General features: G+C 37.7%; 1 protein-coding gene across 1 annotated transcript in view; it reads right to left on the reverse strand.

Moving 5' to 3' along the window:
• Window positions 1–224: 224 nt before the first annotated feature.
• The window catches only part of PDCD6IP (programmed cell death 6 interacting protein), a 93,876-nt gene continuing 69,574 nt past the window's right edge, over window positions 225–24,526 (reverse strand). Inside the window, 5 exon segments of the mRNA XM_032409056.1 lie at window positions 225–3,823; window positions 4,744–4,796; window positions 4,798–4,935; window positions 13,394–13,517; window positions 23,004–23,098. Of these exon segments, the coding sequence (XP_032264947.1) occupies window positions 3,649–3,823; window positions 4,744–4,796; window positions 4,798–4,935; window positions 13,394–13,517; window positions 23,004–23,098 (585 nt within the window). The 3' untranslated portion in view covers window positions 225–3,648.

Raw genomic sequence — 24,526 nt, forward strand, 5'->3', positions numbered from 1 at the left:
TCCTCATCTTAAAGAACTGGGGCAAATCACAAGTAATGAAAAACATGGTCCGTCCATGATCAAGTATGGGGCTGACTGCTGTAAGAAAACATTTAAACACTGTCTCATGCATTTAGTCAAAGTGGTATTTTCTTATTTCCCAAACCACCATTTATCAAATAAACTGCAGAAACTATAAAGCTGAAGGATAAACACTTCAAATAAGAATTCATACTCCAAGGAAGTAAGAATCTTTCAACTTTTATTTCTAGGATACATTCATCTGGAACCTTTTTGTTGCTTTACAATTTTCCCCCTAAGAGAAATGAATACAATAAAAATATAATCCAACTACCAGCAATGTCTGTAACCAGAAAAGAATCTAAAATCTCTGGTGTGATAATATAGGATTTTTTTTAAAAATATAAACTTCATACCAGAAATAAAGCCTGAATATTCTCTTTTTCTTTAAAAATATAATTTTTCCTTCTTAGCGCTTCCATGTAAATCTTATAATCAACCATTTAGTTCTACAGTCTATTTTTAAACTAGTAATTGCAACACTATAGCAGTTTTTCCCTACTTTGTATCCTGTTCTACTGTACTGTGAATCAACTAATAATTGCAGAAGTGTTTACAAAGAGAAAGAGATGCCACTAGGTTGTAGCAAGATTCTTCAAGATATACTGATCATTAAAAGAAAAAAAGTCCCCATTAGCAAACTGAAACCTACTTAACAAACTGCATTTTATCATGTTTATGAAATTAGAAAATGTGTATAAAGCACTTTTGCAAACTTTGTAAAGCTCTAATGGAAAACATTTTTAAAATCTGTTTTAACTAGAAAGGGTGCTGACTGGGACAGAATGTCAGGGACAGAAGGTTCTGTGAAATCTTGTTCTTTTTTTCTGGTAACTACTTACATTTGGGGAATGAGAGATTATAAATTGCAAAGAAGCTGGGGGTATGGGTACAGGAATGTCTCACTAAAGATTGACTGGTTTGCAGTGACATAGGACTGTTTTTCTTAACTGAGAATAAAGACCAAAGGACATAGGAGTAGACCAATACTTTACACCAGACTGAGAAGTCAAGCCATTTGTCTCCAATTAGGAACAAGAAATAAGAGAAGTGAGGCTTTTCCCCACTTCTGACTAGCTCCTCCATGCAGAGCTTCATTACTTGCAGTCCATTTAAAAACAGTATTCCAAACCCAAACATAAATGGTCTGGGAATGGTTTCTTTAGTTTAGGAAAATAATCAAAAAGCCCAATTATAAACATAGGTAACAACATACCTGAACCAGAGTTGACACTTTCCTACCTCTAGAAAAATAGCATTGTCCAAAACAACTTTTTAGGGTATTTTGTGGAATACAGGAAGTTAAGCGAAGGACAAAAAAGTTTGGTAACAAAAATAATCCCAGTGGGGCTTCCTTGTTTGTTAGAATGCAAAATAGATGTAACAGAAACTTCTTTTCATGAGCTACCCTAATGAAATTAGAAAGACTATGAAGACAGCCCCAGCAATGAAGGGCTGCAGAAATTTGGTCATCTGTACCCAGACACGGGCGACCAAAAAGAGCATCCTCAATTACCCAAAGGATGAGTGAACTGACCAAAGGAATGGGTCTGCATTACTGCATAAAAAAAGGCTTTGAGCGAGTCAGGCTTGCTGGAAGAGGCTGCCACTTGGGGCTTTGGAGCCTCCTTTCTAACAGTTTCTGAACAATTTTCCTGTGGCTCTCTGGGAGCAGGCCTAGCTTAGCACAGGGAGTGGGCTAAGTGGCCTTGTAACCTCTTTTGCCCCTGTGATGCTCTTACTCTTCTTAGTGCCTTCTTTCCCCAAGAGAATATTCAGGCCAATTTGTTTTTTTTTTTTCTGCATTAAGAATAAACTAGCAATGTGGAATACCCTTAACTCTCACTGCGTACCTCATGTTAGTATAGGATACCATGAATAATAAGAATGTAGAACTTTAATGCCTTTTACATAAGAGTCAAACAAGCCTATGTCATATTTTGATGATTCCACATTAATAAAATTTAGTTATGATATGTGAAAAACTACTTTTGCCAAGGTTTTTTTAACTATTGGACTTTAAACCAATTTCAATATTCCATGGAAAGGTCATTTATATTAAAGTAACATGCCTTCATGTTTTCTACATACAACAACAGAGTAAGATTTTTTTAACGTACATGTATTTTTTTAACCAATGCACTCCCTTTTACATTCACACCTTCAGTCCAACATTTAAAATATAAACCCAAACTGTCAATGAAAAGAACAGTGGACCAAATGACAGTATCATTTAAATGTAACAATAATGCAAGAAAAGGTGAGCATCAAAACTTAAAAAATAAATATAAACAGATTCATTGGAAATCTGCTCATATGCCTGATGTGTTCAGAAATGAACCTCACACAAAACAGATCCCACTATTAGACAACTCATTCCTTTCTCATTTACTCACTCCATGACGCATGTCTCACTCTTTTTACTGAGGTTTATACAGTGATTAATTATCCTAACAGCAGAGCTTAATATTAAATATACAGCCTACTCCAGAATTGGCATATGCTCCCAACAACTGTTTTGTATGCTCCCTGAATTATAAAATAGTCTAATTTTTTAGGAGCATAAAAATGAAAGGGCTTAGATCTATTCATATACATTGTGCATTAAATGTTACTAAGTTAAGACAGTAAGGTGGAAAAAAGGAATAGAAGGGTACAGTAAATTTTCTTTAAACGATTCCATTACATTAGACAGTACTATCAATGATACGTATTTATTTTAACCAGTTTATGAAAAAAGGGATTATCAGAATTTGTATCAATTTCTTGGAGAGGCTAATAATAAAACTTTAAATATACATATTTATTTGTATATTTATTTGAAGAATCTTTGGTAGCAATTGTGTTTCTTCCACATTATAGGACTTTTCAAAATAAATGTCAAAATTAATTTACTAATCAGCATATGAAAGATAAATTACGGTACTATTCTTTTGGTTTTCCTAAAAACCTGACTATTAAAACTTGCACTAATCATGCACTTAAACACAGTTATCTGTTTAACTTACGTACATATAAAATGAGAGACTAATACCAGAAAGAAATTAGACAGTAATGAGAATCAATGACAAAACATAACAATGACAACTGTTCTTAAGTAATTTATTTTTAAATTATAAGATTTACAATGCTTTGATTATGCAAAATAGTATAATGGAAATTAAACCAAACTGATAAACCAAAAGAGAAAGAAAACTTAGTTTTCTTGAATATCAGTACTTAAACCATCATTATAATTATCTGATATCCCAACCACGTCTTATGTAGACATAAGTATAATAATTTCAAACGTTTCACTTGTGGGTTTAATTTCTCATTTTCAACTTTTATGAACTGAAATGTAATTTATTTCAAATCCTAGTATACCTATTATAGTGTTTATACTGCAACAGCAGCATCTCTCAGTGTGCAATCAAATGTAGAACTGGGGCACAGTTTTTAGCTTTCAGCCACAGACAGAAATTATACACTGTGTTCAGTACAACAGAGTACGTTATATTAACCAGAGCACAGAGTTTAGTACACTTATTGCAGGGTTGGTACTTCTTTCCCTTTGAACTGAACCAGCTGAGCTTCTGAGCTGACATATTACTGCTGTGGATAGTAAGACTGCTGTGGGGGCTGAGGGAAGGGGTATGAAGGCTGCTGGGGTCCTGGGTATGGAGCCTGTCCAGGGCTCTGGTGATACACTGGCGGATATGGCATATTATACTGGCCGTATGCGTAAGGATTATAGCCCATGGGCATGGGCATTTGGCAATACCTGATGAAAAGAAAACAAACAAACAAAAAAAGCATTGGTAAATCAAATACTGGAAAATGAAACGTAACAATTATTCTAAAACCAAGTTTTTTCAAGAAAGTCATTTTTCTCTCTTTCTCAGTCTAGCAGAGAACAGTAGAGAGGAAAAAACAGCTATTTCCAGGTACTTATTAGAAAAAAGTGTTCCTATCCTGTTAATATTTGAGATAAAAGAATATTGAGTGTTTAATACTATCCAGAAAATAATACTGTTGACAGAAATAAGACTAAATATTCAACTATTAACAAGGAATAAAAATGGAGACCTTTCATTTTAATGTACTAAGTACATTCCTAATTCACAAGATTCAATACTCACTGCTAACGCACATAAATTCACCGTTAACGAAGTTTTAATATTTGGAAAATGGAATGTACTTACAAAGCAAACTTTGGAGCACATCTTAAGAGGTAGTCAAATGTCTCGATTTTTAAGATTAAAAATTATCACAAAGAAAGCTGTTCTTTAAGAAAGCACATGCCATAATTAGAGTCGTGTTCAACAGTCTGTCAGAATGCCAATATTTCAAAGTACAGGTACATAAACAAGGCCTTATCAGTCTTGCTAAGTTCAGAAAAATGCCTATCCGTTTATCACCAAAATAAAGAAGACCAAGGAAACACACTCTACATTTCATACAGACGAGATCTATTTAAGATGAACCCAGCATCAAAAACTAAAAACATAAATAAGCCGGGAAATAGCCATTCAATTGCTCAAATAAGTACCTATAACATTATTTTCATTTCTGTGTAAGCTGACAATGTAGCTTATTCATTCATGACACCTCCATTCAGAGAAAGGGTGACCCTGTTTTTAAAAGGATAACCGGAGCTAGAAACATTAGCCAATTCATTCAGATATTCAGTTGCAGCCTTACCCGGGATATCCTGGATAGGTAGGATATGGGGGTCCCTGGGCCTGGGGGGGGGGGCACTGCTGAACCAGGAGCGTGTGACGGAGCAGGCGGGGCGGTGCCAGTCCCCACGGCAGCTGGAGCAGTAGCAGAAGGAGCTCGATTTGCTGGAAGCACAGGAGGTGGAGGCCGGGCTGGGGGTTGGGGCTTAGCAGGCTGTAAGAAAAAGTCAACATTGACTACAAAATGTTTCGTGTTTCTGTCAAATTACTGTCAGTTAAAATAAATGAGGGCATATGAGAAACTCTACAATTCAACCAAATATATTTCTAATTTCCATTTTTAAATGCTGACTTATTGCTCTAGAAATGTATCATAGTTGAGGAATAATTCTCCAATTCATGGAAACTGCACAGCTACTGCTCTATTCCTGACGCCTAATACTTAATCATTTACTGTAGCTCATTACTGCTCCCATCAATGGTTAGACATTTGAGAAGGGAGGAAGGAGCAAGTCAGGTACAGTTTACTACTGTGATCTCTCCTGGCCACAACACATTTTATGCAAACATTTCCAAATACCTGAAAACTTATGAGAATAGTATAATAAACAAGCACATATTTACCAATTAAATTCAGTATTTATTAATATTTGACCATATCTGCTTTATCTGTATAGCTATATCCATATATTTATCTATCTAAATATTTGCAGAACCATGTGAGAGGCAATTGCAAACTTCATGACACCAGCCCGAAAGACTGTGGCATACAAGTCCTAATACTCTCCTACATAATCACAATACCACTTCACCCTAAGGAAATAAACAATTATTTCCTAATGTCATTGAGTATCCACTCCATATTCAAGTTTCCCTATTTATCACCAAAAAAAGCCCTTAAAGGAGTTTTTATGAACCAAGATCCAATCGAGGTTCATGTATTGCATTATTATTATGAATCTTTCCTCTCTTTTATTTTTCTAATTTTATTTTATTATGTTCTGTTAGTCACCATACATTACAACATTAGTTTTTGATGTAGTGTTCCATGATTCATTGTTTCTGTGTAACACCCAGTGCTTCATGCAATACGTGCCCTCCTTAATACCCATCACCGGGCAAACCCATCCCCCCACACACCCTCCCCTCTAGAACCCTCAGTTTGTTTCTCAGAGTCCACAGTCTCTCATGGTTTGTCTCCCCCTCCGATTTCCCCCCCTTCATTTTTCCCTTCCTACTTTTTTTTTTAAAAACATATAATGTATTATTTGTTTCAGAGGTACAGGTCTGTGATTCATCAGTCTTAACACAATTCACAGCGCTCACCGTAGCACATACCCTCCCCAATGTCCATCACCCAGCCACCACATCCAGCAACCCTCAGTTTGTTTACTGATTAAGAGTGTCTTATGCTTTGACTCCCTATCTGGTTTCATCTTGTTTCATTTTTTCCTCCCTTCCCCTATGATCCTCTGTCTTGTTTCTCAAATTCCTCATATCAGTGAGATCATATGATAATTGTCTTTCTCTGACTGACCTATTTCGCTTAGCATAATACCCTCTAGGTTCCATCCACGTCATTGCAAATGGCAAGATTTTGTGTTTTTTTATGGCTGCATAATATTGCCATATATATATATATATATATATATATATACACACCACATCTTCTTTATCCATTCATCTGTTGATGGACTTCTTGGCTCTTTCCATTATTTGGCTATTGTGGACATTGCTGCTATAAACAATGGGGTGCACATACCCCTTCAGATCACTAAATTTGTATCTTTGTGGTAAATACCCAGTAGTGCAATTGCTGGGTCGTAGGGGAGCTCTATTTTCAACTTTTTGAGGAACCTCCATACTGTTTCCAGAGTGGCTGCACCAGCTTGCATTCCCACCAACAGTGTAGAAAGGTTCCCCTTTCTCTGCATCCTCACCAACATCTGTCGTTTCCTGACTTATTAATTTTAGCCATTCCGACTGGTGTGAGGTGGTATCTCACTGAGGTTTAGATTTGGATTTCCCTGATGCCGAGCGATGTGGAGCACTTTTTCATGTGTCTGTTGGCCATTTGGAAGTCTTTGGAAAAATGTCTGTTCATGTCTTCTGCTCATTTCATGACTGGATCATTTGTTCTTTGGGTGTGCAGTTTGATAAGTTCTTTATAAATTTTGGATACTAGCCCTTTATCTGATATGTCATTTGCAAATATCTTCTCCCATTCTGTCGGTTGTCTTTTGGTTTTGTTGACTGTTTCCTTTGCTGTGCAAAAGCTTTTTATCTTGATGAAGTCCCAATAGTTCATTTTTGCCCTTATTTCCCTTGCCTTTGGCAATGTTTCTAGGAAGAAGTTGCTGTGGCTGAGGTCGAAGAGGTTGCTGCCTGTGTTCTCCTTTAGGATTTTGATGGACTCCTGTCTCACATTTAGGTCTTTCATCCACTTTGAGTCTACTTTTGTGTGTGGTGTAATGAAATGGTCCAGTTTCATTCTTCTACATGTGGCTGTCCAATTTTCCCAACACCATTTGTTGAAGAGACTGCCTTTTTTCCATTGGACATTCTTTCCTGCTTTGTCAAAGATTAGTTCACCATAGAGTTGAGGGTCCATTTCTGGGCTCTCTATTCTGTTCCATTGATCTATGTGTCTGTTGTTGTGCCAGTACCATACTGTCTTGATGATGACAGCTTTGTAATAGAGCTGGAAGTCCGGAACTGTGATGCCATCAGCTTTGCTTTTCTTTTTCAACATTCCTCTGGCTATTCGGGGTCTTTTCTGGTTCCATACAAATTTTAGGATGATTTGTTCCATCTCTTCGAAAAAAGTTGATGGTATTCTGATAGGGATTGCATTAAATGTGTAGATTGCTCTAGGCAGCATAGACATTTTCACAATATTTGTTCTTCCAATCCATGAGCACGGAACATTTTTCCATTTCTTTGTGTCTTCCTCAGTTTCTTTCATGAGTATTCTATAGTTTTCTGATTACAGATCCTTTGCCTCTTTGGTTAGATTTATTCCTAGGTATCTTATGGTTTTGGGTGCAATTGTAAATGGGATCGACTCCTTAATTGCTCTTTCTTCTGTTTTGTTGTTGGTGTATAGAAATGCCACTGATTTCTGTGGATTGATTTTATATCCTGCCACTTGACTGAATTCCTGTATGAGTTCTAGCAGTTTTGGGGTGGAGTCTTTTGGGTTTTCCACATAAAGTATCGTATGATCCGCAAAGAGTGAGAGTTTGACTTCTTCTCTGCCGATTCGGATGCCTTTTATTTCTTTTTGTTGTCTGATTGCTGTGGCTAGGACTTCTAATACTGTGTGGAATAGCAGTAGTGATAGTGGACATCCCTGCCATGTTCCTGACCTTAGGGGAAAAGCTCTCTGTTTTTACCCATTGAGAATGATACTCACTGTGGGTTTTTCATAGATGGCTTTTATGATATTGAGGTATGTACCCTCTATCCCTACACTATGAAGAGTTTTAATCAAGAAAGGATGCTGTACTTTGTCAAATGCTTTTTCTGCGTCTATTGAGAGGATCATATGGTTCCTGTTCTTTCTTTTATTAATGTATTGTATCACATTGATTGATTTGTGGATGTTGAACCAGCCTTGCAGCCCAGGAATAAATCGTGCACTTGGTCGTGATGAATAATACTTTTAATGTACTGTTGGATCCTATTGGCTAGTATTTTGGTGAGAATTTTTGCACCCATGTTCATCAGAGATATTGGTCTGTAGTTCTCCTTTTTGATGGGGTCTTTGGTTTTGGGATCAAGGTAATGCTGGCCTCATAAAATGAGTTTGGAAGTTTTCCTTCCATTTCTATTTTTTGGAACAGTTTCAGAAGCATAGGTATTAATTCTTCTTTAAATGTTTGGTAGAATTCCCCTGGGAAGCCATCTGGGCCCGGGCTCTTGTTTGTTGGGAGATTTTTGATGACTGCTTCCATTTCCTTACTGGTTATGGGTCTGTTCAGGTTTTCTATTTCTTCCTGGTTCAGTTTTGGTAGTTTATAGGTCTCTAGGAATGCATCCATTTCTTCCAGATTGTCTAATTTGTTGGCATATAGTTGCTCATGATATGTTCTTATAGTTGTTTATATTTCTTTGGTGTTGGTTGTGATCTCTCCTCTTTCATGCATGATTTTATTTATTTGGGTGGTTTCTCTTTTCTTTTTGCTAAGTCTGGCCAGGGGTTTATCAATCTTATAAATTCTTTCAAAGAACCAGCTTCTAGTTTCGTTGATCTGTTCTACTGTTCTTTTGGTATCTATTTCATTGATTTGTGCTCTGCTCTTTATTATTTCTCTTCTCCTGCTGGGCTTAAGCTTTATTTGCTGTTCTTTCTCCAGCTCCTTTAGGTGTAGGGTTAGGTTGTGTATTTGAAACCTTTCTTTTGTCTTGAGAAAAGCTTGTATTGCTATATACTTTCCTCTTAGGACCGCCTTTGCTGCATCCCAAAGATTTTGAACAGTTGTGTTTTCATTTTCATTGGTTTCCATGAATTTTTTTAATTCTTCTTTAATTTCCTGGTTGACCCATTCACTCTTTAGTAGGATGCTCTTCAGCCTCCACGTAATTCTTTCCAACTTTCCTCTTGTGATTGAGTTCTAGTTTCAAAGCATTGTGGTCCGAAAATATGCAGGGAATGATCCCAGTCTTTTGGTGCCGGTTGAGACCTGATTTGTGACTTAGGATGTGATCTAATTCTGGACAATGTTCCATGGGCACTAGAGAAGAATGTGTATTCCGCTGCTTTGGGATGGAATGTTCTGAATATGTCTGTGAAGTCCCATCTGGTCCAGTGTGTCATTTAAAGCCTTTATTTCCTTGTTGATCTTTTGCTTAGATGATCTGTACGTTTCCATGAAGGGGGTGTTAAAGTCCCCTACTATTATTGTATTGTTGTCGATGTGTTTCTTTGATTTTGTTATTAATTGGCTTATATGACTGGCTGCTCCCATGTTAGAGGCATAGATATTTACAATTGTTAGATCTTCTTGTTGGATAGACCCTTTAAGTAGGATATAGTGCCCTTCCTCTTTTCTTATTATAGTCTTTGGTTTAAAATCTAATTTGTCTGATATAAGGATTGCCACCCCAGCTTTCTTTTGGTGTCCATTAGCATGGTAAATGGTCTTCCACCCCCTCACTTTCAATCTGGGGGTGTCTTTGGGTCTAAAATGAGTCTCTTGCAGACAGCATATCAATGGGTCTTGTTTTTTTATCCAATCGGATACCCCGTGTCTTTTGATTGGGGCATTTAGCCCATTACATTCAGGGTAACTATTGAAAGATAGGAATTTAGTGCCATTGTATTGCCTGTAAGGTGGACTGTTACTGTATATTGTCTGTGTTCCTTTCTGGTCTATGTTACTTTTAGGCTCTCTCTTTGCTTAGAGGACCCCTTTCAATATTTCTTGTAGGGCTGGTTTCGTGTTTGCAAATTCCTTTAGTTTCTGTTTGTCCTAGAAGCTTTTTAACTCTCCTTCTATTTTCAATGACAGCCTAGCTGGATATAGTATTCTTGGCTGCATATTTTTCTCATTTAGTGCTCTGAATATATCTTGCCAGTCCTTTCTGGCCTGCCAGGTCTCTGTGGATAGGTCTGTTGCCAATCTAATGCTTCTACCATTGTAGGTTACAGATCTCTTCTCCAGAGCTGCTTTCAGGATTTTCTCTTTGTCTCTGAGACTCGTAAGTTTTACTATTAGATGTCGGGTGTTGACCTATTTGTACTGATTTTGAGGGGGGTTCTCTGTGCCTCCTAGATTTTGATGCCTGTTTCCTTCCCCAAATTAGGGAAGTTCTCCACTATAATTTGCTCCAATATACCTTCTGCCCCTCCCTTTCTTCTTCTGGGATCCCAATTATTCTAATACTGTTTCGTCTTATGGTATCACTTACCTCTCGAATTCTGCCCTCGTGATCCAGTAGTTATCTCTCTTTTCTCAGGTTCTTTATTCTCCATCATTTGGTCTTCTATATCACTAATTCCCTCTTCTGCCTCATTTATCCTAGCAGTTAGAGCCTCCATTTTTGATTGCAGTCAGTAGCCTTTTTGATTTCAACTTGGTTAGATTTTAGTTCTTTTATTTCTCCAGAAAGGGTATCCCTAGTATCTTCCATGCTTTTTTCCATACTATCCCTAGTATCTTCCATGCTTTTTTCAAGCCCAGCTAGTATCTTTATAATCATTCTGAACTCTAGTTCCAACATCTTACTAATGTCCGTATTGATAAGGTCCCTGGCAGTCGGTACTGCCTCTTGTTCTTTTTTTTGAGGTCAGTTTTTCTGTCTTGTCATTTGGTCCAGAGAAGAATAGATGAATGAGAGAACAAAATGCTAAGAGTGTAACAATGACCCCAGAAAAATATACACTAAACAGAAGAGACCCAAAACCGGGGGGGGGAGGGGGGGGGGGGGGGGAGAAAGGAAAAAAAAAAAAAGAATATGATCAGGCTGGTGAATAGATCAGAGCCACCACACACTAGATATGGGGTGTATTTTGGTCTTTTAGAAGAAACTGCCTCCCAAAATTTTAAGGAAAGAAAAACTTATATATGTACAAAAATAAGGGTAAATACGATGAAGGGATGGAATATGACTGTAAAGATGGAAATGATAAAAGATTTTATAAAAAGAATTGATAAGAAGTTGAATAAAGAAAGAAGAAAAATTTTGAAAAAACAAAAAAAATAAAAAAGGGGAGAGAATGTGATCAGGCAGGAGACTAGAACATAGCCATACACCAGAGATTTAAGGTATATTTTGGTCTGTTAGAAGACACTGTATCCCAAAATTTTAAAGAGAGAACTTATATATATACAAAAAATAAGGTAAACTACAATCAAGGGATAGACTATGAATCTAAAAATAAAAATTTTTAAAAATTTTAAAAAAAGGAATTGATAAGATGTTGGTTAAAAAAGGGAAAAAGAAAAATTTAAAAAAAATAGAAAAAAAAAATAAAGAAAATTTAAAAAATTAACTTTGAAAGACTAAAGAATCATGGTAAAAAAGCCATGAATTCTGTGTGCAGTATTCCCCTAGCGCTGGTGTTCTGCTGTTCTCATTGATCAGTAAACTTTGTCTTGGCTGGCTGTTCTTGCTGATCTTCTCGGGGGGAGGGGAGGGGGGGAGAGGCCTGTTGCCATGGTTCCCAAATGTCTTTGCTGGAGGCGGCATTGCCCCACCCTTGCCTGGTCTGGGCTAAGTAATCTGCTCGGGTTTGCTCCGGGGAGCTTTTGTTCTCTGCAAGCTTTCCGTACAGCTTTGAAGGACGAGAGTGAAAATGGCGGCCTCCCAATCTCCACCCTGGAGGAGCCACGAACTTGGGGCCCCACTCCTCAGTGAGCCCCCAGAGAAAAGCAGTCAATCACTCCCGTCTCCCCGGTCTCCGGCCGCACTCCGTGCTCACCCAGCCTGTCACCGAGCATTTCTATCTCTGGCACCCGACCCTGTGTGGAGTCTCCAAACCCAGCAGATCCCTGCAGTGGGCTCCCGCGCCACTCCTCCTGGGGGAGGAAGGGGAGTCTCCCCAGATCTGCCGCTTGTTGGGTCCCTGCTGGAGGAGCAGTGGCCCGACTGTGCTGCGGATCACGGTTTATGGCAACCCCGAGCTAAGAGCCCACGCCTCGGCTCTGTCTCTGCAGCCAGCTTCCCCGCTCCGATACCTGGGAGCTCTGCCACACTCAGGCACCCCCGGTCTTTGTGACCCCGAGGGTCCTGAGACCACACTGTCCCACAAGGGTTCCACCCCCCGCTTAGCCACTGGAGCAACGTCCCTCAGCGGAGCTGACTTCTAAAAGTTCCAATTTTGTGCTCCGCGGCTCTATCACTTGCCAGAAGCGGCCGACGGAGGCCCCCTCCTCCGCCATCTATCCTCCCGAATATCGCCTCGGATTCACTTCTCTGCACGTCCTACCTTCCAGAAAGTGGTCGCTTTTCTGTTCAGAGAGCTGCTGCTATTCTTTTCTTCGATCTCCTATTGAGTAGCTGAATTTCTGGGACCAGACAAAATTTAGGTCTCCTACTCCTCCGCCATCTTGCTCCTCTTCCCCTTTCCTCTCTTTTAAACCAGAATGCCCCACACCTACTTTTTTTTCTTTCTATGACATTCACTTTTAGAAAAGACAAAGTGTCTCACAGAATGTTCCAGTTCTGGATTTGTCCAATTGTTTCCTAATGGCACAATTTAATTTCTTGTTTTATAACACTGTATTTGCTATAAACTGAGAGTTGGTTCTAAGACTTGATTAGATTCGAGTTAAACCTTTTCTGGCAAGAATTCATGAGTGATGCTGAATTCTTTGTATTGTAAAACATCAAAAGGGTGGTCACCTGATGAAAACTGGTAACCACCAGATCTTTACAATGTAAAGACTGTTTTATCCTTTACGACAAGCAAGCAGTCACTAATGTAAAACTTCCATTTAAAAATCGTGGTTGCGGGGCGCCTGGGTGGCTCAGTCGTTAAGCAGCTGCCTTCGGCTCAGGTCATGGTCCCAGGGTCCTGGGATTGAGCCCCGCATTGGGCTCCCTGCTCAGTGGGAAGCCTGCTTCTCCTTCTCCCATTCCCCCTGCTTGTGTTCCCTCTCTCGCTGTTTCTCTGTCAAATAAATAAATAAAATATTTAAAAAAAAAAAACATGGTTGCTTACTGACCGGCATGGTTCTTGGTGCTGGCGTTGGAGGGGCTGGCGCATGTCCCCCAGCTGGAGAAGATTGATATGCAGGTGTAGGAATTGAAGGAGCACTAGGTTCCCTGGCAATGCTTTGCTGCAAGTCCCTTTTTAAAGACAAAAATGTTAGGAATTAACATAACTTAAAATAACAACACATATAAAATAACAAGTCTTTTTTTTCATAGTTTATTTTTTTTATTTAAATTCAATTAATTAACATATAGTATATTATTAGTATCAGGGGTAGAGTGCAATGATTCATCAGTCTCGTATAATACCCAGTGCTCATTACGTCATGTGCCCTCTGTAGTGTCCATCACCCAAGTGACCCCACCCCGCCCCTGCCAGTAACCCTCAGTTTGTTTCCTATGATTACGAGTCCCTTATGGTTTGCCTCCCTCTCTGATTTCATCTTGTTTTATTTTTCCCTCCCTTCCCCTATGATCCTGTTTTGTTTAAATTCCACATGAGTGAGATATAATTGTCTTTCTCTGATTGACTTATTTCACTTAGCATAATACCCTGTAGTTCCATCCACGTCATTGCAAATGCCAAGATTTCATTTTTTGATGGCTGCATAATATTCCATTGTATATATATACCACATCTTCTTTATCCATTCATCCGTCGATAGACATCTGGGCTCTTTCCATAGTCTGGCTATTGTGGGCACTGCTGCTATAAACATTGGGGTGCTGGTGCCCCTTCAGATCACTACATTTGTATCTAGGATAAATACCTAGTAGTACAATTGCTGGGTCATAGGATAGCTCTATTTTCAACGTTTTGAGGAACCTCCATACTGTTTTCCGGAGTGGCTGTACCAGGTTGCATTTCCAGGCTGTACCAGTTTGCATTCCCACCAACAGTGTAAGAGGGTTCCCCCTTTCTCTGCATCCTCACCAACATCTGTCATTTCCTGACTTGTTAATTTTAGCCATTCTGACTGGTATGAGGTGAATACCAGGTCTTTTTAAAATTTTTCTTCTCTTCATATATGAAACAGAAAATAAACTCAGAACAATGATGGTATTTTAAAATATACATTTTTGTTCTTAACTAGAACTAACTTAAATCTTTTTTTCTACTATTTAATGAAATGAAGTTAGCTCTTTTTCTATTTCTGAAGACTAGGAAAAGATCAGAGATCACAGTTATAGCTAGAGTAAGGAACATGTCAAACTGGGCAGGCAGTCCTATAAGACTCTCTATTAAGAAGTCATCCCCTAGATAGGAAACTCGTAACCACAACTGCTCACAGTCAGCTAGCTGTTTCATACCGGTGTTTATAGAAAACAATAGGTGAGAAAGCTAACCTATTCAAACCATTATGCAAATTTCTTGATGAAAATTTTCGGAAGATATTCAAAGAAATGCAGCATTGAGATATTTTATGTTAAAAGATACCTCGAAATCTATAAGATAAATGCATGATAGATTGTTGAAAGGACTATTAAAATATAAGTATTAAAATTTAGGAAAATAATTTAAGGTCTTCTCCAACAGTAAATTGGAATCCATCCCAAAATCTCAACTCACCAAAACCCTAACGTAAAATGCACTCTATGAAACACATAGTATTGATCAACTTCTACCTGCACCAAGTCATATACACAGAGAAGTAAATATGGCAAGCCCCAGCATGTTTGCAACAGCACCTGTTGTCCTGACGTAACAACTGCAACTCCCAGAGTCACCCCGACCACACTTTCATTCTCAAAAAAGGGTCCCAGTTGGAAGATAAATTAGTCACTCTCTATATAAAGAAATCTAATACACATTCATCAAGAAACCAAAAATATGGGGCACCTGGATGGCTCAGTCGGTTAAACGTCTGCCTTCAGCTCAGGTCATGATCCCAGGGTCATGGGATCGAGCCCCGCATCAGGCTCTCCACTCAGTGGCGAGTCTGTTTCTCCCCCCACCCCCACCCCACCTCCCTCTCCCTCTGTGATCTCTCTCTCTCTCTAGTAAATAAATAAAATCTTTAAAAAAAAAAAAATACTTCTTAGTGTTTGTAAGTTTGTAATAACTGCTTACAACATAAATTAGAAGTTTTTAATCAACATTAAAATCCAAAAAGGTCAGATATTTTTAAATATTTATGTGTATATTTCATATATACTAAGTATATTTAATTATATTTAATATTTAATACTTCATTTATAATGGTTTATATAATTACAATTAGATATTTGAGTATATTACAAATGCAATAGCTAACATATGTAATTATATTATAAAGCCTTAACATAATACTTTTTTTATCTTTGATAAACTCCAGAGATGGTTGCAATAAATAACACACTTACAGGACAACTAAGAATTTCCTAGCCACTTACTAGTAATTATATAACTCAAAGCTATTAAATCATGAGACTAATAACTTTATAAAGCAAAAACATAAATAAAATCCCACCAGTATTTCAATGCCAACAACCATCATTACTGACTTTAGTTTTAAATCATTAGTGAAAAGAAGGTAAACTTCAGAGTAAAATATTTATTCTTTTTGCACACTTAATATAAAGAAGACATACTAGTCATGAGGAAAATGAAAATTAAAACCACAATGAAATAACACTACATATCCACCAGAACAGCTAATGGCAAAAATACAGAGCAACCAACTCTCATACACTGGTAGTAGAAATATAAATTAGTACAACCACTTTGGAAAACCGACAGTTTCAACTAAAGCTCAATATACATATACCCTCTCACCAAGCAATTTCACTATTAGGTACATATCCAACAGCACTGCATATATCTGCTCACCAAAAGTAGGATCTAGAACTAGCCCATATGGCTATTAAACACCTGAAATCTGACTAGTGTGATCTGAGATGTGCTGTAAGCGGAAATTACACACCAAATTTCTAAGACTACTCTGAAAAAAAGTAAAATATGTCATACATAACTTTTATGATTATATGTTTAAATTATAATACTTTGGATCTACCAGCCTAAACAAAATATATTTTTGTTTTTGGGTTTTTTTTTTCTTCAGATTTTATTTATTTATTTGACAGAGAGAGAAACTGAGAGAGAGTGCACACAGCAGGGGAGCAGCAGGCAGAGGAAGAGGGAAAAGCAGGCTCCCCGCCGATCAGGGAACCCGATGTGGGACTCGATCCCAGGACCCCGGGATCATGACCTGAGCCCAAGGCAGATGTTTACCCAACTGAGCTACAGACGTGCCCCAACAAAATATATTTTTGAAAATTTAACTTTTAAAATGTGGCTACTAGATATTTTAAATTGCATATGTGGCTGCATAGTACTTTCACCATACGGACGAAGCTTTATTTCACCAGCCCTGGACATTTGGTTTGTTTCTATTCTTTTACTGCTACCAGCAAACTGCAGAATTATGTTTTAGAACATTCATGCTCACACTAGTCATAATATAGTGGCCAAAACTACACAATACTCAAATACTCAAGAACAGAAGAATACATACGTAACATATTCACACAATGAAATATACCCAAATATGAAAATTAAAGATCTACAACTACACACAACTGTATGGATGAGCCTCACAAATACAATGCTGACTGTAAACCAGTTACAAAAGAGTACATGTGATTCCACGGATATACAGTGCAAAACAGGAGAACCTAGTCCACACTCTCACAGTAAGGATAATGGTTGCCCTGGGGAAAGTGGTTAATGACTGAGTAGATGCATGGATGATCCTTCTGTGGTGCTGAGAATGTTCTGTGAACTGACCCAACTGTTCAATGTATGACTGTATTCAGTTTGTGAAAATTCAATAAGATGTACACTTGTGTATATTTTCTTAAAGATTTTATTTGAGAGAGAGAGGGAGCGAGAGAGAGCATAAGCAGGGGGAGCGGCAGAGGGAGAGAGAGAAGTAGATGACCCACTGAGCAGGGAGCTGACCTGGGGCTCGATCCCAAGACCCTGGAATCACAACCTGAGCGGAAGGCAGACGCTCAACCCACTGAGCCACCCAGGCGCCCCTTATGTATACATTTGTTTTGTTTTTATTTTATGGTCAGTAAACATGTTTTAAGGAATTTAGGCCCTTGGTATTAAGAGTGATTTTAACAAAGTAAACCCTCAGATTTTTAAAAGCTAATGTATGTCTATCTGGCCTACCTTTCCATCCTTCATGTACCTTTTAATCACCAAACTAAAACCACTTGACAAGTTGATGAATGTCTCAGAACTGATTTTGTTTATAGTATAAATATAGAAATACACATGCAAATAGTAATAAACCTAATTTTCAAGCTAGAGATTTGAAATATGAAATATCTGAAAACAAGAATATCCCCAAATTTCTTCCTAAGCCATGAGCCTGTATTATACTACACAATTCTAAAAATAGTTATGTTAACCTATTTTACACTAAAGATTTAAGTGGAAAAACAGTACATACAACTAGAAAGTAAATTATCACGGGCAACAAAATGATTTCAACTAGGGGTTGGCAAAATTTTTTGTGTAAAGAGCCAGATAGCAAATATTTTAGGCTTTGCAGGATATAAGGTCTCTGTCACAAACACTCAAGACTGCTGTTTTTAGTGCAAAGCCAGCCACAGATAATACGTACAACATGAAGAACATGGCTGTGTTCCGGTAAAACTTGACTTTACAAAATTAAGCAGCAGGCTCAACTTAACCTGGGCACTCAGTTCGCCAACCTCCAATTTAAACTTAGAAACCTTTTTTGGGGGGTGCCCGGGTGGCTCAGTTGGTTGGGCGGCTGCCTTCAGCTCGGGTCATGATTCCAGGGTCCTGGGATCGAGTGCCGCATTGGGCTCTCTGCTTGGCAGGGAGACTGTTTCTCCCTCTCCCTCTGCCTACCACTCCCCCTGCTTGTGCTCTCCCACTTGCTCTCTCCCTCTGTGTCAAATAAATAAAATTTAAAAGAAAAAAGAAAGAAAAGAAACCTTTTTTGGCTCTCACTTGGTCCTGAGCTACAGAATTTAAGGGTCCTGCACAGTCGTCTCAATGGCAGCTGCTTGCTTAGATGAAGAAAAGGGAGGAGGTGGAAAAGGTCCTGCTCCAAGCCCCTCCCCGCTTGCCTCTGAGCCAGATCCATCTTTGTTTTACAAACCAGGCTTCTCTGTAAGACTAAGCTTGAGCACAGGGTTCTGCAGCTCAAAAAAAAAAAAAAAAAAAGTGGGCAGTAGGGAATGAATCTGAAAAGCCAGCTGTACAGTCTGAAAAATAAAAATCAGACTATTGGGATGTGGCTATAAAAACATATGAAGTCCCATTAATTAATTTCACATAACTTTCTGAAAAGGTAATGTGTTCACTTGCTTCAAAAACTAAAAAGTGAGTGAAAGATCCCTATCTGCAAGTTCCCTCTCCACCACTCACACCCAGATATACACTATTCTTATGAACCTGTCCAGAATCTCCTGACACATAAACCAATTCAAATCTACATTTTATTTTCTCCCTTTTTACACAAAAAGCATACTTTACACTGTTCTGTACCTTTTTTCCTTACCATAACTATCTTCAAAATCTCTCCATATCAATAAATAGAAAACATCCTTTAATAGCTGCTCTTTAAAAAAAAAATTTAAAAAAAGCTGTACAGATGCAGCTTTATTTATTTCACCAGCCCTGGATATTTGATTTGTTTCTTTTACTGCTACAAGCAACTCAGAAATGAATTAGTTCATAAATATGTCATTTCTAGCATATGCTAACACATACTCTGAATGAAATCTCAAAACCACACTAGCTGGATTAAAAGATGTGTGGATTTGTAATCCAGACCTTTGGAGCAAAACTGCCCCACACAAGGATTGCACCAACACGCATTCATAGCCACAGAATGAGACCTGTTCCCCTACATGTGCCAACAAAGCATCTTTTCAAACTTCCAGATTTTTGCCAACCTGAGAAATGTTATTTCAGAGTAGTTTTAATTTGTATTTACATTTTATTGAATGAGGACAGGTTGTTGGTTTATTTATTTTTTTTTTTTAGGTAAGCTCTAGGCCAAGTGGGGCTTGAACTCACAACCCCAAGATCAAAAGTTGTGTGCTCTACCTACTGAGCCAGCCAGGTGTCTCCCAGACAGGTATTTTTTCATAAATGCTTAAGAACCACTTACATTTCTTCATCTGCAAAATTTCTGTTCACAGCCTTTGCCAACTTTTCCATTGAGTTTTTCTCTTCCTCAGTAATATCTAGGAGTTCCTCATAAACGAATAAATTTGCCTTTCACCTTTGTGAGTAGGCTTAAAATATTTTCCCCCAGTTTATTACATAAAGACTCAGCTTATGTTATGATGAACTTTTCCTTTTATAAATATGGCTTCTAGATTTTAAGTCAGAGTAAGAAAGACTCTTCCCATTTCAGCTTTATAAAAAGGAATTCTCTCATATTCTATTTTAAACATTACATTTTATCCTACACATTTCAAGTTTGATCCACCTGGAATTTATTCTGGTATAAAAACTTTGTTTTCTAAATGACGAGGCAGTTGTCTCTAACATCTTCTGATTGGCTTAGGATCTTTTTTACACTAAATTCATAATGTATTAGAGTCTATTTCTATTTTCTATTTGGTCTTTGGTCTATCTAATTATATACCAGTACCACTAATCATGTACCAGTACCACTGTGTTTTGATTAAACACAATATTACATATGTTAATATCTGACAGAATTAGTTTCCCTTACTGTTCTTTCTATTCTGTTTTCCTGGCTAATAATTTGACAGTTTTTCTAGCTGAGCTTTAGAATCAACCTGTCTAGTTTTAAAATTAAAATCTATTTATTTATTTGAAATCAAATTATGTTGAATGTGTAAGAAATGACATCTTTATGAAGTTGAGTCATCCTACCCAAAAACATGACACATATTTCAAATTCGAGTCCTCCTCTGTACCCTTGAACAGCGTTTCAAAGTTTTCTACATACAGGTCTCAGAGACGGCAAATTTATTCCTATGTATTTTATGGTTTTAGTTGCTACTGCAAGTGACGTCTTTTCCTCCATTATATCTCCCATATTTATTTATATGAAAGCTACCGATTTCTATAAATTATCTTTACAATCCATTGTCTTCAGTAATAATTCTACTATTTGTAGAGTTTTGGGGTTGATTCTCTTGGATTTTCAAGTTGTACAATCATAAAGTCTTATAAATAGTGAAAATTTTAACTTCTTTTCAATTTTTATATTTCTAATTTTATTCTTTTGTCTAATTGTGCTGGCTGGTACTGCCAATATGGTATTAGATAATAGTGTTGATAGTGGGCATTTTGTCCTTGCTTTTAGAAAGAATGTTTACATTGTTTCTCCATTAACCATGATGTTAAAGTTTTGTGCAGATATAAACAGATCGGTACACACACACACACAGTGTTATAGAAGTATCCACCTACTCCTATTTTACTGAATACCAAAAGACTTATTTTCTTTTTTTTATTTATTTAAATTCAATTAGCTAACAACATATTAGTTTTTGATATAATGTTCAATAATTCATTAGTGTGTAACACCCAGTGCTCATCACATCATATCACATCACATGCCCTCCTAAATGTCCATCACCCAGTTACCCCATCCCCCCACTCACCTCCCTATCCGCAATTTGTTTCCCAGAGTCAAGAGTCTCTCATGGTTTGTCTCCCTCTCTGATTTCTTCCCAGTCAGTTTTCCCTCCCTTCCCCTATGACCCTCTGCATTATTTCTTATATTCCACATAGACTGAAACCATATGATAATTGTCTTTATCTGACTGACTTATTTCACTTAGCATAATACCCTCCAGTTTCATCCATGTCGATGTAAACAGTAGCTTTTCTGATGGCTGAATAATATTCCATTGTGTATATGAACCACAATGGAAGACTTACTTTCTCAATTGCTTTTTCCTCACCTATGAAAAGAATCTTCTTCCCCTTACCAATCATTGCATTACTGGAATAACCACCCTGTCCTCCTTGTTCACAGTTCTTTTTCTAACATACTAGTATCAATGGTAAGTATTTTATTCAGGACTTTTGCATCCATATTCATAAATGAAACTGGTCTGAAGACTGGTTTGTCTTAATCTTTGTCAGATGTTCTTATCAGTAAAACTAATTTGGAGGGTTTTTTTTTTTAACCTCTAAAACCATTTTAAAAGTACTTTATTTGCTTTTTAAAGGTTTAGTAGAAAAACTGTAAAAACAACATTGCTCTTTCTTGGGAGGTGGAGGGAGGCAGCTCTTTGATAACTTCTCCAACAACTTCTATGAAAAACAGTTTAAATGTGAACAGGGGAGTGAAAAATGGTCGGTTTGGCTGAAGGGTTCAAGAAAGACTCATGAATATTAATAGTCTCTGAGTTCTTTATGTTCATTACTAATGAATATATGCTCCTGTACATACCTAAAGGACAGTTTGGATATAAAATCCTTGGCTCATATTTGCCTTCCTTGAGTTCTCTCTTCTAGCATGCAGTGCTATGAGCTAAACTTTTTCACCTTTTTATAAATGGACTGGATCTTTTTGCCCAATTGCCTAAAGGATTCTGCCATTATCTTTTAAAGCTAATAATTTATATGCCTTGGTGTTGACAGTTCTTGTTCATTTTTCCTGACCATAAGATATACCTTTTCAACAAGCTTTCACTTATTTTAGGAAAAATTTGTTCTGTTCATGGTTTTGGTTTCTCTTCTTTCAGGGGAATTCAATTTTGCATATTTGGATCTTCTTTGCCCATCTCTCTATCCTTTTTAATTCTTTTTTTACTTTGGTTTCATTTTCTTTGATTTCCTCTTTTCTACTCTGTGCTCCTGTGTCTTCTTCACTGTCTATTCTCCTTTTTACTCCTTCCCGTTTCATATGGTTTCTGTGATGGTTTTGTTCTCTCTTCTACTTGTTTCCTGGAATCCTAAAACCTCACATTTTATCATGTCCTGTCTTCTCACCATCTTCCTTGAGTTCTGGCATTTCTGTGTATGGTGTTCCTCAGGGTTATTGCTTCCTAACCCTTTTCTTTTTTTTTTTCTTAATTCATAATGAAGTGTTCATTCAGAATTTTCATCTGTTCTGTGACAATATTATTCTGGTGAATATTCTCCATCTAATAGGTTTTATTAAATTTTGTTCTTTTTTTCACCATTTTTAATAAACACTGTATCTTTGTACCAATGCTATGTCAACTCTACCGGTCACTCAGCATAGAATGAGTCCTATGCTACTGGTCCAGCTTTCTCAGCAGGCTCCTTCAGAAGGGCAATAGCTGATGTTTTCTAAGCTATTCACCCTATCTTCCCCATATTCTGTACCTCTAGTTTTACATGGAAGGAACCTATTTGTCATTTCAAGGTAAACTACTTATGTTTATTAGCATTTCTGAGATATGCCACCCTGAACTGTTGTGTTAGCATTTCAGTAACATCACTGTGCTTCTGACACCTGGAGTTTCTGCTCCTTTTCATCTTTTATTCTCAGATCATGCAGCTTGCTTGTTGCTTTGTAAATGTCCAAGAGGAAAGGAAGGAAAGTGCTATCTCATACTGCCAAGTTCACCCCAAAGTCTCCACATACAACTTTTCAAAAGAAAAATACAATTTGATACACAAAATAAACTTACTTTAAGAGTTCATCTCTTTCTGTCTTCCGTGCAAACACTATATCACTGCATTTGTTCTGGAACCTGACCAAGATTTCAGTCAGCTCATTGTAAAACTGTAAGCAAAGAAGAAATACAAGTAATAAACCAGAATGAAAAAAAATTTTTTTTTAAAGATTTTATTTATTTGACAGAGAGAGACACAGCGAGAGAGGGAACACAAGCAGGGGGAGTGGGAGAGGGAGAAGCAGGCTTCCTGCAGAGCACGGAGCCTGATGCGGGGCTCGATCCCAGGACCCTGAGATCATGACCTGAGCCGAAGGCAGACGCTTAACGACTGAGCCACCCAGGCACCCCCAGAATGAAATTTTTAATCTAAAGAGGAACACAATCTAAAGCTCATTTGTCAATCATCGTTAAAGCTAAAGAACTAAAATCCTCTGCCCGAGACAGTCATACCACTGAGGTTCAACAACTTAATTATACTAAATATGACCTAACTAGAGAAAATAAAAATAACAAAATCATTTTTATAGAACACTTGCCATCAAAAATTAAATGGAACAAGTCATAAGTTTCATGATCATGAGTATGTTCCCAATTCCTAGAGCAAAGTCAGTTACTTAATAAACGTATGAAACCTATTTAAATGGAAGGATTAGATTTGCACATTCACTTCAGAAATATAGGCATCACTTCAGAAACCCTTAGAAGTGTCTCCAAAGGCTCTCTGAGTTTTCTCAGCTTATCTATTTCAACAGAGCATTTTAAATCAAATTAAAATGGTGTCTTACTGGGCGCCTGGGTGGCTCAGTTGGTTAAGCGACTGCCTTTGGCTCAGGTCATGATCCTGGAGTCCCTGGATCGAGTCCCGCATCGGGCTCCCTGCTCGGCGGGGAGCCTGCTTCTCCCTCTGACCCTCCCCCATCTCATGTGCTCTCTCTCTCTCTCTCATTCTCTCTGTCTCAAATAAATAAATAAAATCTTTAAAAAAAAAAAAAAAAAAATGGTGTCTTACTCTTCTATTTCCAAGGCTTTGTAGTATTTCTACCCCCTCCTTCAGAGGGTTTTACATTATATCCACTGTATTTGTATCAAGATAACTTTATTCAATGATCATTATGGAGTTAAAACACCACAAGGTAACATGTACCTGAAAAACTTAAAAATCACTTGCTCCCTCAAAAGGAAAGTCATCGGTAAAAACAAATATAATCATTTCCCTAAGCTATTTAAAGGAAAAGCAAAAAAATAATATATTTAGTAAGCACCCTGAGACTCAGGCAGATCACAAATCTATCATTATCCATCAGCACCATCAGCACAGAATATAAAAGCCATACCCTCTCCTCCCTTTCCCACCACAGATCAGCTTCGACTAATCCTGTTCCCTCATAATTCACTCAAATTAGTCAACTTTCGGGGCACCTGGATGGTTCAGTCAGTTAAGCATCCAACTCTTGATTTCAGCTCCGGTCATGATCTCAGGGTCGTGAGACTGAGCCCCCCCCATGTTGGGCTCCATGCTCAGCACGGAGTCTGCT

This window comes from Phoca vitulina, unplaced genomic scaffold (assembly GCF_004348235.1).
Source record: "Phoca vitulina isolate PV1807 unplaced genomic scaffold, GSC_HSeal_1.0 scaffold10, whole genome shotgun sequence".
NCBI lineage: Eukaryota > Metazoa > Chordata > Mammalia > Carnivora > Phocidae > Phoca > Phoca vitulina.